Source organism: Geospiza fortis, unplaced genomic scaffold, assembly GCF_000277835.1.
Source record: "Geospiza fortis unplaced genomic scaffold, GeoFor_1.0 scaffold1278, whole genome shotgun sequence".
In the NCBI taxonomy this organism is placed as follows: Eukaryota; Metazoa; Chordata; class Aves; order Passeriformes; family Thraupidae; genus Geospiza; species Geospiza fortis.
Window position 1 is genome coordinate 669,783 of NW_005054536.1, and position 15,398 is coordinate 685,180.

General features: G+C 53.4%; 2 protein-coding genes across 2 annotated transcripts in view; one reads left to right on the forward strand and one right to left on the reverse strand.

Annotated features, from left to right (window-relative positions):
* Window positions 1-558: 558 nt before the first annotated feature.
* Window positions 559-2,745, forward strand: RCHY1 (ring finger and CHY zinc finger domain containing 1; the record flags this gene model as incomplete). The annotated part of the gene is made up of 7 exons (XM_031063851.1): window positions 559-761; window positions 826-904; window positions 1,160-1,204; window positions 1,310-1,368; window positions 1,698-1,724; window positions 2,025-2,145; window positions 2,360-2,745. Coding segments are annotated over 7 exons (663 nt in total), but the record flags the coding sequence as incomplete, so codon positions are not given.
* A 4,248-nt stretch (window positions 2,746-6,993) lies between these two features.
* Window positions 6,994-15,398, reverse strand: part of PARM1 (prostate androgen-regulated mucin-like protein 1) — an 11,907-nt gene continuing 3,502 nt past the window's right edge. Inside the window, exons 2-4 of the mRNA XM_014310473.2 lie at window positions 8,569-9,234; window positions 7,785-7,863; window positions 6,994-7,261 (exon numbers count right to left, since the gene is read on the reverse strand). Of these exons, the coding sequence (XP_014165948.2) occupies window positions 7,177-7,261; window positions 7,785-7,863; window positions 8,569-9,234 (830 nt within the window). The 3' untranslated portion in view covers window positions 6,994-7,176. The remainder of the gene's footprint in view (window positions 7,262-7,784; window positions 7,864-8,568; window positions 9,235-15,398) is intronic.

A 15,398-nucleotide genomic window follows, 5' to 3' on the forward strand; every position in this document is an offset into this window, starting at 1 on the left:
GCAGAAGGTGCGTCCGGGAGGTTATGGCCTGGTGTTGTGTCAGGGGAGGTTTAGGATGGATGGGAGGGAAAGCTCTTGACCCAGAGGCACTGGAACAGGCTCCCGGGGGAAGGGGTCACGGCCCCAGTCCTGGCACAGGGCAGGAGGCATGTGGGCATTGCTGTCAGGCACCTGGTGCGATGCTCGGAGCACTCCTGTGCGGGGCTGAGTGTTGGACATTGTGAACCTTGTGGGTCCTTTCCAACTCAGGATGTCCTGTGATTACAGAGCATATGGCACAGGACTGTGTCCAGGCGGTTCTGGAATATCTCCAGTGAGGGAGACTCCACAGTCTCTCTGTTCCAGGCCACAGGAAGGAAGCTCTTCCTCCTGTTCAGGTGGAGCTGCCTGTGCATCAGCTTCTGCCCATTGCCTCTTGGCCTGGGCAGCACGGAACAGAGGCTGATTACATTCTCTTGGCACCTTCCACATCCCTGCAGACATGGGTTAGATCTTCTCAGCCATCCATTATCAGGGCCCAGCTCCCTCAGCCTGTCCTCTCCACTCTGTTGATCGCTTCTTAGCTCCCAGCCTTGCTCCAGGAGCTCCACACCCCTTTGGAGCCTGGAAGCAGGCACAGCACTCAGGACATTCGTGTCCCCTCAGGCCCAGCAGCGCTGTGAGGGCTGTGGCAGCCTCTTTGGAGAGTACTACTGTGATATCTGCCACCTGTTTGACCGTGACAAGAAGCAGTACCACTGCCAGGAGTGTGGCATCTGCAGGTGCGTGCGGGTAGCGGGCCTGGCTCCACGGGCACCGGCCCTGCCCTGACTCCTCTCTCCACAGGATTGGCCCCAAGGAGGATTTCTTCCACTGCTCCAAGTGTAATTTGTGCCTGAGCCTGAGTCTCCAAGGAAAGCACAAGGTGAGGATGCACCGCTTGCCTCCATATCTTAAAAAGGAATGCCTTGAACATGAAGCTGGATGTGCCTCAGCCCCATCTGAGGCCGGAGGAACAGGGAGAGCAGTGGGTTCTCCTTCTCTAAATTCACCTAACAGCAACACAGGTGCCACTAATTGAAGACATAAGAAATTTTACCTATTAGAGTTTTACAATATAGAAGAACACAGAAAACTACACAGCAGAATAATGTTTTCTTCTCTTTTTCCATTTGCAAAGTGTATTGAAAATGTCTCCAGGCAGGACTGTCCAATATGTTTGGAGGTGAGCAGCTTCTTTTTATCTCCTGGATAACTGTGTGTGGCCCCTATTTTTGACTGTGTGTGAATTGATTTTCTTCTCTTTTGTCTTATATTTGCCTCCAAACAGGATATTCACACATCTCGTGTTGGAGCCCACGTTCTGCCGTGTGGTCACCTTCTTCACAGGTAAAGCAGACACCTGGGCAAGGGAAACACCTGCTGCATTGTGTTGGGTGTTTATTCAGCAGCGTTCAGTCTGTACCAGCTGCTTACAGCTGCTTTCTGAGGCACCTGCATTGTGGGGACAGTCTGTTTCTCCAGGAAATATTTTCTTTAGGGGGGTTGTCTTCCTTCTCGGTCAGGTTTGACAGTGTGAAGCTCTCCTGTTACTTGGCCTAGGGATGTTTTTAATTTCTGCCGTGGGGATACATGTGTGGTTTATTCCCTTTGTGCAGTGCAGGTGTGTTCTCTGTCAGTAACTCAGTTTTTCTGACTGACCTGTGTTTCATTTTCAGAACATGTTACGATGAAATGCTGAAGGAGTAAGTATTTCCAAACATCTTTGCTCTCAATATTACCCTAGTCCAAACATATTGCTTCAAGAGGTAAAAATCATGAATTGGTGCCAATTCTGCACCAACTGACTTAAAGACAGCTCTTAAAGGGATGAAGGGCTAACTTAAAGGGATAAAGTGCATTTAATTTCCAATTCTGTTTGCCAGAGCTTGCTGCTTTGTGCTCTTTGTGTGCCTGGTACAATGTGAAACCTGTCCCTACCAATGGCCTTGTTTCATGGCCTCACTTCACCTTCTGATTGAGACGTGTCTCCCTCTTTCTGCCAGAGGCTACAGGTGTCCCTTGTGCATGCACTCGGCCTTGGACATGACCAGGTACTGGCGCCAGCTGGACAACGAGGTGGCACAGACTCCCATGCCCACCGAGTACCAGAACATGATGGTGGAGGTAAGAGGGCACCCTTGCCTGGCTTCCCTAGAGCTGTGCCTCGGAGTTCCTGGCAGCAGAGGGCACTAGGGACTCGTGCTGGATCAGGAGTCAGCCCAAGGGGTGGGGAATGCTGAGGAGCAGTCACGTGTAGGCGTAGGATGTTGTCATTGCTGTTTATATACACCCACCGCTGGTGCTGCAGCCTCTCCCTCCCTGCCCTGTGTGCCTGCAGATCCTTTGCAACGACTGCAACGCCCGCTCCACGGTGCAGTTCCACCTGCTGGGCATGAAGTGCCAGAGCTGTGAGTCCTACAACACGGCCCAGGACGGGCGGTGCCGGCTGTCCTTGGAGGAGCAGTGACCGGGGCGCGCTCGGCCGGGCCCCAGCAGAGACTGGTTTGGGAACAAAGCAACTCTTGTGTCAGTAAAAATTCCAGTTTTCCCAGTTCAAGGAGTCCTGTGCTGCGTCAGGGAGGAGGCAGGTGAGAGGAGCAGCACAAGGAGATGTGGTGAGCGGCTGGCACAGCGGCAGGAGGAGTTTGGGGGCAGCTGAAGGGGAAGGGAGGTGGAGAGGCAGCCCTGGGGGGAAATGGATCACTTTGAGAGGCCTTTGGGGCTAGTGCCAGCATCCACAGGGCAGTGTGTGGGGATGTGGTGTTCCCTGGGAATGATGTGTGTGCCTCCTGGGAATGATGGGTGTCCACAGGGACAGTGGGCAGGGGTGGCATCCTTGGCTCCCGTCGTGCACTGTCACCTGTGTGTACAGAATTCCCTTGAAACAAGGGAATTGCCCTGCCTGCTGGGATGAGCAGCTGGAAGATCCAAGTGCAAAGCCCCCCTTTTCCTCCTGGACACCCATCCTGACTCGCCGCTGTCCCTCTGCTCAGATTCCTTTGCCAGCTGCAGTCACTGTTTCCCTGTTTCTTCCTCGTTTTGCTCTGTTCACTGGCAAAGGCTGAGGTGGTGTGGGGTTTAAGACTCGTACATAGCTGGATTTTGCTAGTTAGGTACCTAAAGTGAAGCACATCCTCCGCATCAGGCTGAGCCTGGGATGTTCGCTGAAATAAAGCAGTCCAGGGTCCAGTTTTCTGTGGTTTTTTTGGTGTTTGTTCATGGTAGAACTTCATTGTGGGGAGAACCACTGCCTTTTGAAAGAAATAAAAACCCCAACTCCACCCTCTTTCATGTAACATCTTGCCTGAGGTGTTTTGCAGTCTTAAATATTGCAGGAAGTCCTCTGTGAATTTCACATGCAGATACTTTACAGTAATAAGATGTAAAAAAGGGTTGATTCCTCTTCAGGTTATAACTACTAATTTTTAACTTGTTCTGTTGTAAAATGAGCTTTTCTTAATCCAGCAGTGCCCATTTTCTGTAGGGAATATTTAGGACTTGGATGGTAGCTATTGTAGCTTGCCTTGACTGGGGTATCTTTTTCTGGAGCACTTTTCTCACTGCTATAAATAAATGTAAAAAAAGGTCTCTATTAAAATAAACAAACTACGCTGAGCGTGATGTGCCCTTCTTTCACACTCATACTCCCTGGAAATTCCCAGCTGAGTTTAAACCATGATTCAGTGCTGAAAAATGGTTGGATGTGGGGAGGTGTGAGGCCCAAGCCACTGTCTGGAAAATCAGTGCTTTATTTTTTACAAGCGCCTGTGTTTTCATATTTTTGTTCTGTGGTACAAGCAAGACTCCCTGCTGCCTTGGTTGGCACCTGGTGACTCCACCTCCTTCCCTGGATGGAGACCTGCTCCCAGGTAAGCCTGGAAGTGCCAGTGGGGCTCCCACCAGCCTGCAGGAGTTGTTATCCCAGAAAACTCTGGCCAAGTATCCTTGGAGTGTGTGGCTAATGGTAAAACCGTGCTGGTCAAGTCCACAACCAAACAGGTTTGCTGTTAAATGGGAAGCTAATTTTATTCCAGTTATTAATTGGAAATATTCTTGTTTGGGTTCCAACCACAAGAGGAGGCTGAAAGAAAATTCTAAGTTGAGCTGAGCTTTGGTGTTGGGAAGGAAAGTTATTCATGGTATGGGATCCAGGTGATTTTGACCTTTTGTTCCCCTGTTTTTGGTGTTTGCCTCTGGAAAAAGCACGAGGGAATGGGAATGCTGAGGGAATGCTGAACCACTGTTTGGTCTGTTTATCTTGGCACCGAGCCCTTAACTCCCTTTGCCAGGGAATAAATGGCAGGGCAGGAAAAGGAATGGCATTTTCAGGGGATAAAGGGCAATGGAGGGGGGATAGAGACAGGCAAGGAGCTGCTTTATGGGATGGGAGGTGCTCTAGGGAGTTTTACTGCCCTGTCCATGGAGGTGCAGCTGATGGGAGCAGGAAGGATGCTGAGCCCTGCTGGGATCAGGGCACTGGGACGATCCAGGGATGGAAGCAGCAGCTCAAGCTCCCTCACTCCCTGGCACCTGGAATCCTGCCTTGCTCACCCCTCCAGGCCAGAATCAGGAGCAGAAGGGATTATTGCTGCTTTGTGGGAAAAAAGTGGAGTTCCAGCAGGCTCGGGGGCTGCACACAAGGTCACAGAGCTATTAATAAAGGCAGGGCCTGCCGAGCTCTGCAGAACATGGAGAGGCAGCAAGTGGAACAGTGCAGGGCTGAGGGGCTCAGCTGATTGGGGTCCCCAGTTTTGGGCTGGTTTGATGCCTCTGGTGTGATTTTGGCTTGCTCCAATAGTGTTATTTGGGATGGAAGTGGGGGTGTTCTGTGTTAAACCTCTGTTCAGCCACCCCCTCCTGGGGCAGTCTCGCCCTGGCCCGGCTGCAGGGAATCCATCTGTTTTTAAATTTCCAGCTGGAAGTGAGGGAGAGGCTCCTCATGTGCTGTTTATACCTCAGAGGGGCAGCATCTGTCTCTGCAGGGCTCAGCCCAGGGGTGTGCTGGGACCTCCATGCTGGAAACGGGGCGGTTTCCTTGGATTTTCTCCTTTGTGGTCCCAGCTGGAGTTGGCTTCTGACACCTGCAACCAGGAGCTACTCACTCTGGTAACTCAGGCTTGGAAAGGTGGCCGATGCATGGGAATATTCACCAAACAAGAGCATCATTAGGGAGGCCAGAGGGAGTCTGGAAGCTGGGATGAAGCTCCCAGCCAGTGAGGACAGGGTGGGAGAGCCAGGGCGGGCTCAGGGGATGGGATGTTCCACACCAGGGAGCTATGCCAGCTATTTCTCTTTCTGTATAAATAAAATAGCTCTGAGATGAAATGGAGCCAAAGGGGGGTGGGGTGGAGGGAGGGAGGCGAGGGAGATGGGAGGAGGTGGAATTGAGCCAGGCTTGTGGGAGCCTTTGGGAAAAATGGGAATTGGCTGGTTTTGCAAATGAAACAAGTTGGTAGCAGGGTTAACCCTGCTGATTTTTAAAAGACAAGGAAAAGGGCCTTTTTTAGGGCATGTCCTGGTTGCTTTTCCCCATTTTCCCGTGCTATACTAGTGTGGGATAGAAACCCCTCAGTAAGCCAGAGGGTCTGAGGTGGGAATTTGAGAGGGATGTTTGAAGGCATTGCCTGGAACATAGGCATCCTCCCTCTGAGGGCATTACCCCCCAGAATAAAGTGCTTTTTCCACTTGCCACACACATCTGTTATTCCCTAGGCTGCCCTGTGCCTTGGCTCGTGCTGGCAAACAGTCCTGCAGATGGAAACACATCATCCATGTCCACATCCTCCATGTCACTGGGGATGGTGTCTGGTCCCAGAGAGGTGAGGAATCTGTTTTCACCCCGGGATATCCCCAAAAGTATGTACAGCTTCTTCCTTGCATTGCAGGGTAAGAGAGAGTAGTTCATTTTGAGGATCCCAGCACAGGGTTGAGCAGGAAAGCTGACACCCCATTTCTGTCCTCCTTTATGAAAAAGCAATTTATTCCCTTCGAGTTATATACTTTTAATTGAAGGGGATGGCTTTTCCTCTCCCTTTATTCCCTCAGTTTGGCAGCAGCAGCACAACACCCAGTTTATTTCCAGAGAAGAAGGGTGGTGGTTTTTTAACTCAGTTTGTGGTTTTTCTTAGCCAAGGTAGCCTAATTTGCTGCTTCTTGGGTGCTGAAAAGATGAAAAAGAATTTTACTCCTCCTAAGCGTGTTCAGGGCCTGTGCTTCCCTGTATGCTCCCAGCCCCAACAGTTTTCCAGGCTGGCTGTGGCTGGGAGGTGCAACAACCAGTCACAGGTTTATTTTCTTGTTTTCACCAGGTCTGAGGGCTTTGCTTTCCACTGCCAGGGAATTTAGCCAGAGGGAGAAGCTGCTGAGCATCCCCTTCCCAAACCAGCTCTGCCATCAGCCACCCCCAGCCTTCCCACACTAAAAGCTGAACACAAGTTGGGGATGAAAAGAACACTCCACTGTATTTTAGCAGCCAAGTTTTTTTGAGGAATGGAAACAAAGCTGTGGAGTGAGCAGCCACGTGTGTGAAATGGATGGTCAGTGCATCTTCCTGTGGGCGCCTGGGCTGCTTTTGGGACCAAACCCCCCACAATTACATGGAAAAAAATTAAATTAGGAACTTGTGCATGGAAGCACCTGCAGGAAAAGAAAGGGAGCAGTGACTGAGCAGCCCCATAGCTGTTCATGGTTCCTGGGGAGACAAGGCAAAGGATTTTGTAGCAGGGCAACGCAGGGAAGTGATTTTAGGGAAAGGGACATGTGAAAGCACAGGAGACCCTGGCACACTGCTGGCTCTGGCTCAGCAGCCCCCCACTCCCCCCCAGATCACAGAGCAGCAGCATTTTAAAGGATGCCACAGCACTGGCTGAACCTCCATCCTCTCCCTTGACCTCCCCAGCCCTTCCCCCCGGGGAATTTGGCTTCCCTTGTCTCCAACAAGTGGCTGGGGGGCCCCAGGACCTGGTTTCCTGCTCAAAGGCCAAAATTGAGGTTTATTGTCAGCACTGCCCTCCAGTTCCTGCCATCCAGCAGCCCCGTGGTGATCCTGCCTGAGGCAGGGGCTCCGTGCCCAGCATCTCCTCGACAGCGGATGCTCTGCTGCAGAAGCGCTTACTTATAAATTAAGGGTTTTTGGGGTTTTTGGCTTCATCCCTGCTAGGAATCATCGTACAGGGGGTTGTTGTAGTTGCCCCAGGAGCCGTAGTCGTGGTCATCCAGAAGCCTTCCATAGGAGGAGTGCCTGCCAGGGAGAGCAAACCCGAGGTTACTTTGAGGATTTGTTACTTATTTTGCAATGGGATGAAGAAATATTAATGCAAAGGCTCCCTAGGTCAAGCTTTGGGGTGTTTTGAGAGGAAGAACCAGGAGAAGTGAAGCCCAGATTGAATTTTGCCCCCATTGAATGAGCCTGGCCAGGGAATTAAAACCAGACCTTTGCTCATCTCAACTGTCAGCAAAGGCTCATTAGGGATGCTCAGCACTGGGCTCTGCTGCTGTTTATTGTCCCAGCTTTCCCAAGGGATAATTACTGGATATGACTATGCTGAGCAGCATCCCTGGCATTTGAGCAGGGCTGTTGCAAAATGAAGGATGCAAACTCTGCTTTCCAGTACAGGAGTGGTGAGAAATGGAGCCCAGCTGGCACCAGAGGCTGCACATTGCCCTGCCACACCTGGGGACAGCACCTTCCTGCTGCTTGGCATCATCCTGGTGATGGTAAGAAGGAGCCTCAGGGAGGGGGGCCACCCCAAAACCAGCCTTACCTGATCTTGAGGTAGGCAGCTGCCCCGAACACCAGCACCACCACCACGATGACCGTCACGGTTATGGCCACAATGCTGCCTGTGCAGGAAACACCAGAAAGGAAAGCGTTCAGGCTTCAGCCCCCTCACGAGTCCCAGCTCCGTGGCGCACGTCCCACATCCCAGCTGCTCCCAGCCATCTCTGATGGGGGGAATATTCCCTCACTGCTTCCCAAAGAGGAGGCCAGGCCCCCCTTTAGCTTGGCAATGATCCCCTTGCCGTAAGTGCAGAGCAGGTATGCGTGGGATGAAACACAGCTTGGGCACTGTGGACTCACTCTTTGCTGCTGCTCCCAGCACTAGGCAGCATCCAGCGCTGAGCCAAGGCTAGGAAATGCTCCAGGTCTCCCTTTTTCCAGCCACATGGAGCACTTTTAAGCTGCCCGTGCTTGCACAAGGGGATGGGGAAAAGCTTGTGTCAGCTTCCTGAGGGCTCCAGTAGGGAAAATTAAAACCTACACCATCCTAACTCAGGCTGCACCCACCATCCAGCCGCTTGTTTCCTCTCATCCTGAAGTGTTTCAAGTCAAATTTAGAACTGAGCATTTTATCCACATCTCCAGGCAACCGAGATTTGTTATCTGCCGCTCCCGGGCTCTGCCAGTGCTTCAGATGACACGGGCTGCTCCAGGAATTTTGCAGAGTGATGCTCTCAGGAAGCTGAGCACCTCTTCCCTTCCAATTTGGGGGTTTGGCCTCTCCTCCCCGAGCACCCTGACATTCTGTGTGCACACGGGGAGCTCACCTGCACTCAGGGCACGCGGGACCTCCTCCATGGTGACCCCGGTGGTTTTCTCTGAGGCCGTGGCCTGGGCTTCCGTGGGGCTCATCACAGTCACTGGGGGGGATGTTGGCTCCGTGGCCAGGCTCGGTGCCATGGCCAGTGTCCCCAGGGAAGGGACATCCTTGGCCAGCAGTGGTGGCTGGGTCACAGCCGGGCTCACAAGGACGGGTGTTGGGGACGGGCCTGTCCCGGGGGGTGAGGTGGGCTGGCTGCTGGGAAGGGAGGGGGCAGGTGATGGCACAGCCAGCTCTGTGGGGCTGGCAGCTGCCCCCAAATCCAGGGTGCTTCTTGCCAGGCTGGCAGGGTTTGCTGTCCGGGGAGCCTCCAGGGCAGCTGGCACTGAGCTGGGGGTGGAGGCCACGGAGGGACCTTCTGCTGTGGCCATGGAGCTCACAGGGACAGGAGCAGGGGACAGTGCTGCCACCGGGGTGCTGGCATTGTGGGCATCCCCCTCCAGGGGCCTGGAGGATGTCCCATCTCCGGAGGGTTCCGTGGACAAGGGCAGCTGGGGCTGGCCTGGAGCTGGTGTGGGGCCATCCCCCGAGTCTGGTTTCACTGGGACACCCCCCCAGAGCAAGGAGGGGCGGGTGGGGATGAGGGGTGGCTCTGGGGAGTCATGGCCCAGTCCTAGGAGTGAGACAAAGAAACGTTAGTGACAGAGCAATCCTTGGGGCAAGCTGGTGCTTGGGAGAGTGCTAAAGGGCTTGGGAATTCACCTGGAAATAACTTTTAAAATGGAGAGAGCCATCTAAAATGAAGAGAGGGGAAATACAGCTGGGTACCTAGAGGTGAGGCTCAAACCAGACCAGCTGTCCTGGCATCAATCGCCCCATTTTTCCACCAGTTTGGGATACCCCTATCACCCCAATCACCCCCACCATCTGCTGCCAGCAGCAGGGGAAGCAGCTCCTCCTCAGAGCAGCCCCTGTGCAGCTGGGAGTGATAACACAAGACATCTCTTTCTCCTCTCCCCCCATTTCCTTGTGCATTCATTCATTTGTCTCCATTTCTTAGCACGAGGATGAGTCATTTCTCCCTCTGTCCCCACCAGCTGACTGCTGGGGCTTTTCCCCCCTTTCCAGGGGGGGAAAACTCAGCACTGGTCCAGCACTGGCCCCCTCAGTGTGGCTGGGATGAGGGAAGAGTGTGCCAGCACTGTGTGACATGGGGAGGCATTTTCATTCCATGTATTCATTTATTTACATCCCCCAGAGAGCATCCCAAGCCCAGCACTGGGCAGAGCAGGAGCTCACTCCAGCTGCAATGAACTAATCAGGAGTGGGGAGGACAGAAACATGCAGTGCCTGTCTGCAGGAACAATGGGATCTGCCACTGGGGAGCAGGGACTCATTAATGCAGCCAAAATTGCTTTTCTTGGTCCTGTGGATGCCCATGTGGAAGGACCCCATTTTCCCAAGGAAAGGGGTCTTGGAGGAGGGACTGAGGCCGTGGCTGCTCTGCTCTCCTGAGGACAAGCACTGGGAGATGGCTCTGAGCTGTCACCCTGCTCAGGCCGAGGACACAAACCATGGCAGAGGGAGGAGGAGAGGGATGACAAGCTGGAATCTGGTCACTGCAAGGAGGCCTGGACCAAGGACCCTTCACACCACACGGTTCAGAATCCATCTGAATGTCAACATTTTCACACCTGGAGCTTTCAGATTTCTCCAGCAGGTCCCAGCCAGCCTCTGCAGCCCAGCAAGCAGGATCCTGCCAGGACCTCAGGAGTTTGTTACCTCTGTAAGTGCAGATGCTCCCGGTCCCTCAGGGACACAGGCAGCTTTCCACCTCCCTGCAAAGCCACCCTGATGTCCCTAAGTGCTTGGGGTCAGCAGAGCTCCCATGATCTGCCTGAACTTTGGAGGCAGCCCAGAGCTGGCAGTGCTGCTGGCCGGGATGAGTCAGGAACTTTCCGATAACATCTGAGGGGCATAAATCCGGAGGCTGAGCCAGAACTGGAGGCAGGAACAATCTTTGGCTGCTGGCTGAGAGCTCCCACCCAAGGAGGTCACAAGTCACAGGGACTCTTCCCAGGACAGCAAGGAAGCTCAGCTCAGCCCTGGTCTCCCCTGCCTCTCCCTACGAGCAGCCCGTGCCAGTGCTGTGCCCTGCCTCCTCCGTGGGGGATCTGGGATCCACCCAGAGGAGATAACCCCAGGAAAGCCCTGCCATGACCCCAGAGGCAACACAGGCTGCTTCTGAATGGGGTTAGCATGGAGGGACAAAAGGGCTGAGGGCTCCCTTGGCTGGTGCTCCACGTGTCCCCATCCGTGTCCCTGCACCCAGCTGGTGGGCAGCCTTGTGTGCACGTCCTGTCCTCTCCCCAATGCATCTGAAAGGGAAAACCAAAAGGAAAACAAAAGCCAAGAAGAGTTTTTCTTGGTTTCCCCAACACCTGGTTTGCAGGAGCTGCTGCTGGGGGACAAGGGACAAACCAGACAGCCACAGCACTTGACACAGGACCACGTGGCTTGGGAGGCTGAAACACCTCCAGCAGGGGCTGTCAGAGGGACTGAGGGATGGCAGCTCCCAGAGGATGCCCAGCATAGCTCAGCCCTGAGGAATTTGCTCATCTAATTCACTTAGGGCAGTTGACCACCCTGCTGGAATTCATCAGGGAGCAAGGCAGGGGCCTGCCAGGATGAGGTGACCACCCAGGACAGCAGCAGTGTCACACTCCTGGGCCCCACAGCAGCTTTGCAAAGTCCTTTTCCTAGGATTTTCTCACTAGGAATACAGAAAACAGCCAGGGAAAGAAGACCCCAAAGCTGTGTCAATCTAATATCCTGCTCTTAGGGGAAGGGGATATTCTTAGGGAATATTCTTAGGGGAATATTGGCCCTAATCACATGCCAGCCTGAGCAATTATCCCTCTCCTGGCGAATTATCTCCCTCTCCCACTGCCACGATGCTCTCCTGGCTCCTGGAAGGCACGGAGAAGGGCAGGTCTTGCCCTTGCAGGAGCAGAGTGATGCTCATGCTCCTCTTGGGAAAGAGCTGCTTGACCTGGGCTGGCAGCCTCTCCAGGATGCACTTCCCAGGCACTCCAAAAGCCATTGCAGCAGATCCTGAAGTGCTCTGCCAGCTGAAAGGCAGCCTAAAAGCCACCGGAGAACATCTCCAGCCCGAGTGAATGACATCAGGCCAGAGCAGCAAACAAACATCCACTGATAAAGGCAGAGATGGAGCTTTTAGCCAGGCTCACTGCAGAGCTCATGGCCTCTGACACAGCCACAGGAGACCCCAGGAGCAGCCCCCAAGCCCCAGCTGCAGCCAGGGGTGCTCCCCAGCAGCCAAGGCCAAAGGGATAATGCAAGTTTCCACAACATGGGTGTTGTTTGTTTTGCCTGCCCTTACACAAGAAATCTCACCAGCTGCTCTGAACAAGAAATACAGCAGCAGCAGGAAAACAAGGAGAGCTGCTGGACACACACTGGTGCAGCCAGCTTGGGTGCCACTTTCTGTGCCAATTTAGCAGCTGGCAAACACCCAGAAAACACAAGTAACCAAGGCCATAGGTAAGCATCACTGCTCTTTAAAGCAAAGCTCTGTAGAAACCTGGCTTTAATCACAAGAGAGAGCAAAAAAATACCTTTTGCCAGTCCTGTATAATGCTGCTCCTCACCAAATGCTGATGACAGAACGGCCCTGAGTCCCCTGAGCGTGCCTTGGGTTGTCACCAGGTTAAGTGATGCAGAGCAGTAAAACAATCTAGATGTAAATATAAGTAAGGATTTCCTGCCCGTGACCTCGTTGGCTCAGCTTTGGTTTCTGTGGCTGGGGATTCCCATAACTTTGTGCTGGTTTTTGGCAGTTCCCCTCCCCCTTGTTAATGCTCAGGTATGATTTTCATTGTATTTCTTTGCTGTAAGACCAGCAGCATCTGGCTGTGGATGGTAAAAGCTCTTCTTACAGCAGCTAGGACTAAGCCAAACTGGTTTTTGCTTTGGGTTCAACGAGTTTTTCCAGCTGTTCAGCCCTGCACTGCCTCCCCTTCCCTGTCCCCATGCAGTCTGGGATCTGGGGATGTTCAAATCTCCCTGGCTGGGGGCCCCACCTGCAGTGCACAGGGCTGTGGCTGAGCTCTGTGCTGATGTGGGGGCAGGAGCACAGAGGATGTGGTGGTTGCTCTGGGTCTTTAACTTGGGTCTTTCTCCTTCTGGGGCACTGCTGTGGACTCTTGCCTCGTTATCCCAAAGAAATAAGGGTGATGGGGAGGTCTGGGAGCAGTTCTGCAGGCTCTGAGCTGTGTCTCACCCTCACTGGGATTTTGATCCACCCAGCCGGATCAGTGGTGGGAAATGGTGACTCCTGTGGGCATCTCCAGCTGGAGGTGTGCAGCAAAGCTCCAGCACTGCCTGTGCATGCTGGTGACACCCAGTGCCAGCAGCAGCACCCCTGCCTGACGTGCTGCTCCACTCCTTGCTCTCTGTCCCCTCTGTTTTCAGTGCCAGGGTCTGCTGGAGATGGTGTGGGACCAGTTCTGAGAGGAGGAGGACACCAAGGGAGAAAAGCAGAGACCAGAAACAGCACCAGGTGAAAGGCAGAGCTCTTCCCTGCCCGTGAGAAGCAGCCAGGGCCATCAGATCCAATAAATGTGCAGTTGCTGTGATTTACTGGCAGGCCGAGCTGGCTTCCTGCATGATTAGTTTTATTCTGCTGCATGCTCGTTAAGTGCCTGAGCTCTAATTGCTCTGAGGCTTTCTGCAGCTCAGAGAAACAGCTGCACAGCAGAAATCCCTGTGTCCATGTGTCCATCTGTCCCAGCCCTGAGGCCTGCACACCCTCCAGAGCCTGAGGAATGCTGCTGTGGGCAGAGTCCCCTTGAGGAGGCAGGAGGGAAGCTCCAGCACCCTTCCCAGCTGAAAATAGCTTTTTTTTGTTAAATTCACATGGCTCCCTGCATGCTGCATGCTCCCTCCTTCCTCGCCTGGGGTGGGTGTCCAAGTTCTTCCCTGCCCCGTGATCCCAACCCCGAGGTGAGGACTGCTGGGGGCACAACAAACCCAGGCTCCAGCCAAGGAAAAGGTAGTGATCCCCCCAAAACTAAGTGGTGCTCAATTATTCAGCTCTTAAGCCCTTGATGCTGATGCTGCAATGAAGTTATAGCAGAAAAGGAGGTGAAGAAGAATTTTTAGGTGATTTTTTCCTCCTGAGGGTGGCAAAACGCCTGTCAGCCTGTACAGCCAGAGGTATCTGATGAGGACCTGGGGTGGAAAGCAGTAGCTGACAGCTCCAGCCCCTTCTAAAGTGATGTTTTGCTTGTTTAAATAAAACATACATCAGGTATTTCAAGTTATATTCTTGAAACATGCCAACAGGTGTTATGCTGTGCTGATTTCCCCCGGGAAGGGGAATAAGGGATCCCATGGGATGCTCTTTGCTGTCTCCTGGGGCTGGGAGCTGGCAGATGGACCTGCCTGCTGGGGACACCTCACAATATTTTTTCCCATGTCTTAGATATAGTTCTGGAGCCAGCCAGGACTTTTGCAAGAAGCAGCTCTGCCCAGGTGACAACTCCCCAGTTCCATAATTTTCCTGGCTGGCTGCTAATTAGTGCTTCCAGGTGCAGCTTCCAACGTGCATCAGCCCCATTCCAGCCCCTCCCAGGGGGAGAAGCAACTGGGCTTGGCAGAGGAATTTTGGAGCATCCTCTGGTGGTAGAGCCTGATTGCTCATTTGGGCTGGGACAGGGGGTAATTACCCAGCTCTCCTGTCCTTCAGCTCATGGGGGAGCAGAGGGCTTGAAGATTTGCCTCCTCAGTGGCAGAATTAAACAGCTCATGAGGCTCTGAGAGCCCAAAAAGCAGCTCTTCCAGCCCAGAGCCTCCACGAGGAAGCACTCAGAACCAAGATCTGTTTCTAAAAGGTACTTAAAAATGTCCCAGCTGGGGCACAGGGGGAGCTGCAGGAGGGGAGAGTGGGCCTGGGGCTGGGCACCAGGTCAGGAAAGCAAAACAGGTTTCGATTTCCATCCAGAGGAAGGAGTAATAACAGGCTAAAAACTTCCTTGTGCGAGATGCTGCTATTTCATTACGTGGCCAGGTAAAGCCCAGACTTATTTCACTCCTGGCCTGTGACATCCTGGCTGTCATTTGGTCCTGAAGAATGAGCCTGGAGCAAATTTAAATTGTGCTTGGTGTTCCCTCCCAAGTGAGATATATATATATATATATATATATATATATTTATATATACGTATACACATACACACTTTTTTTTCCTTTTTAAAAAAAAATATTTCAGTGAGGGCAAAAATATTGCAGAAAGCATCTGAAAGATGCTCGAGGGCTGTTTGGGAGCAGCCTGAGGGACGTGGGACCAGAGTCCAGGGAAATCTTTCCTGTTTCTTGTGCCAAGCCTGGCTGGCGTTGGAGCTTTGGAGAGGGATGGTCGTGGGAACAGCTTTGGGTCTGGCCGGGGCGCTGGGAAAAGCCCGCCCCCGGCCCCAAAGGCTGCCTCCCGGCAGGGACCGCCTGCTTTAGGGGCACATTTGGGCCCGTGAGGGAGAAGAAAGAGCATCCCCAGCATCCCAATGCTCGTCCCCATCCCTCCCGAACGCATTTTCTCGGGAAGCACAGATCAGGAGCTCGCTGGCAAATCCCCCTTTTTCAGGGACAATTATCCATCCCGCTCTCCCTGATCCAGGGAAGATCTCCCGAGCTCCGGGGTGATGGTTGGGGGTCCCGCGGCTGCTGCTGCCTGCGGGCTGTGCCGGGGAGCTCAGCCCGGCCCGGGCCCGTCCCCCGGGGCTGCTGTGCCGGCAGCGATGTGACAGCGACATCCCAGCC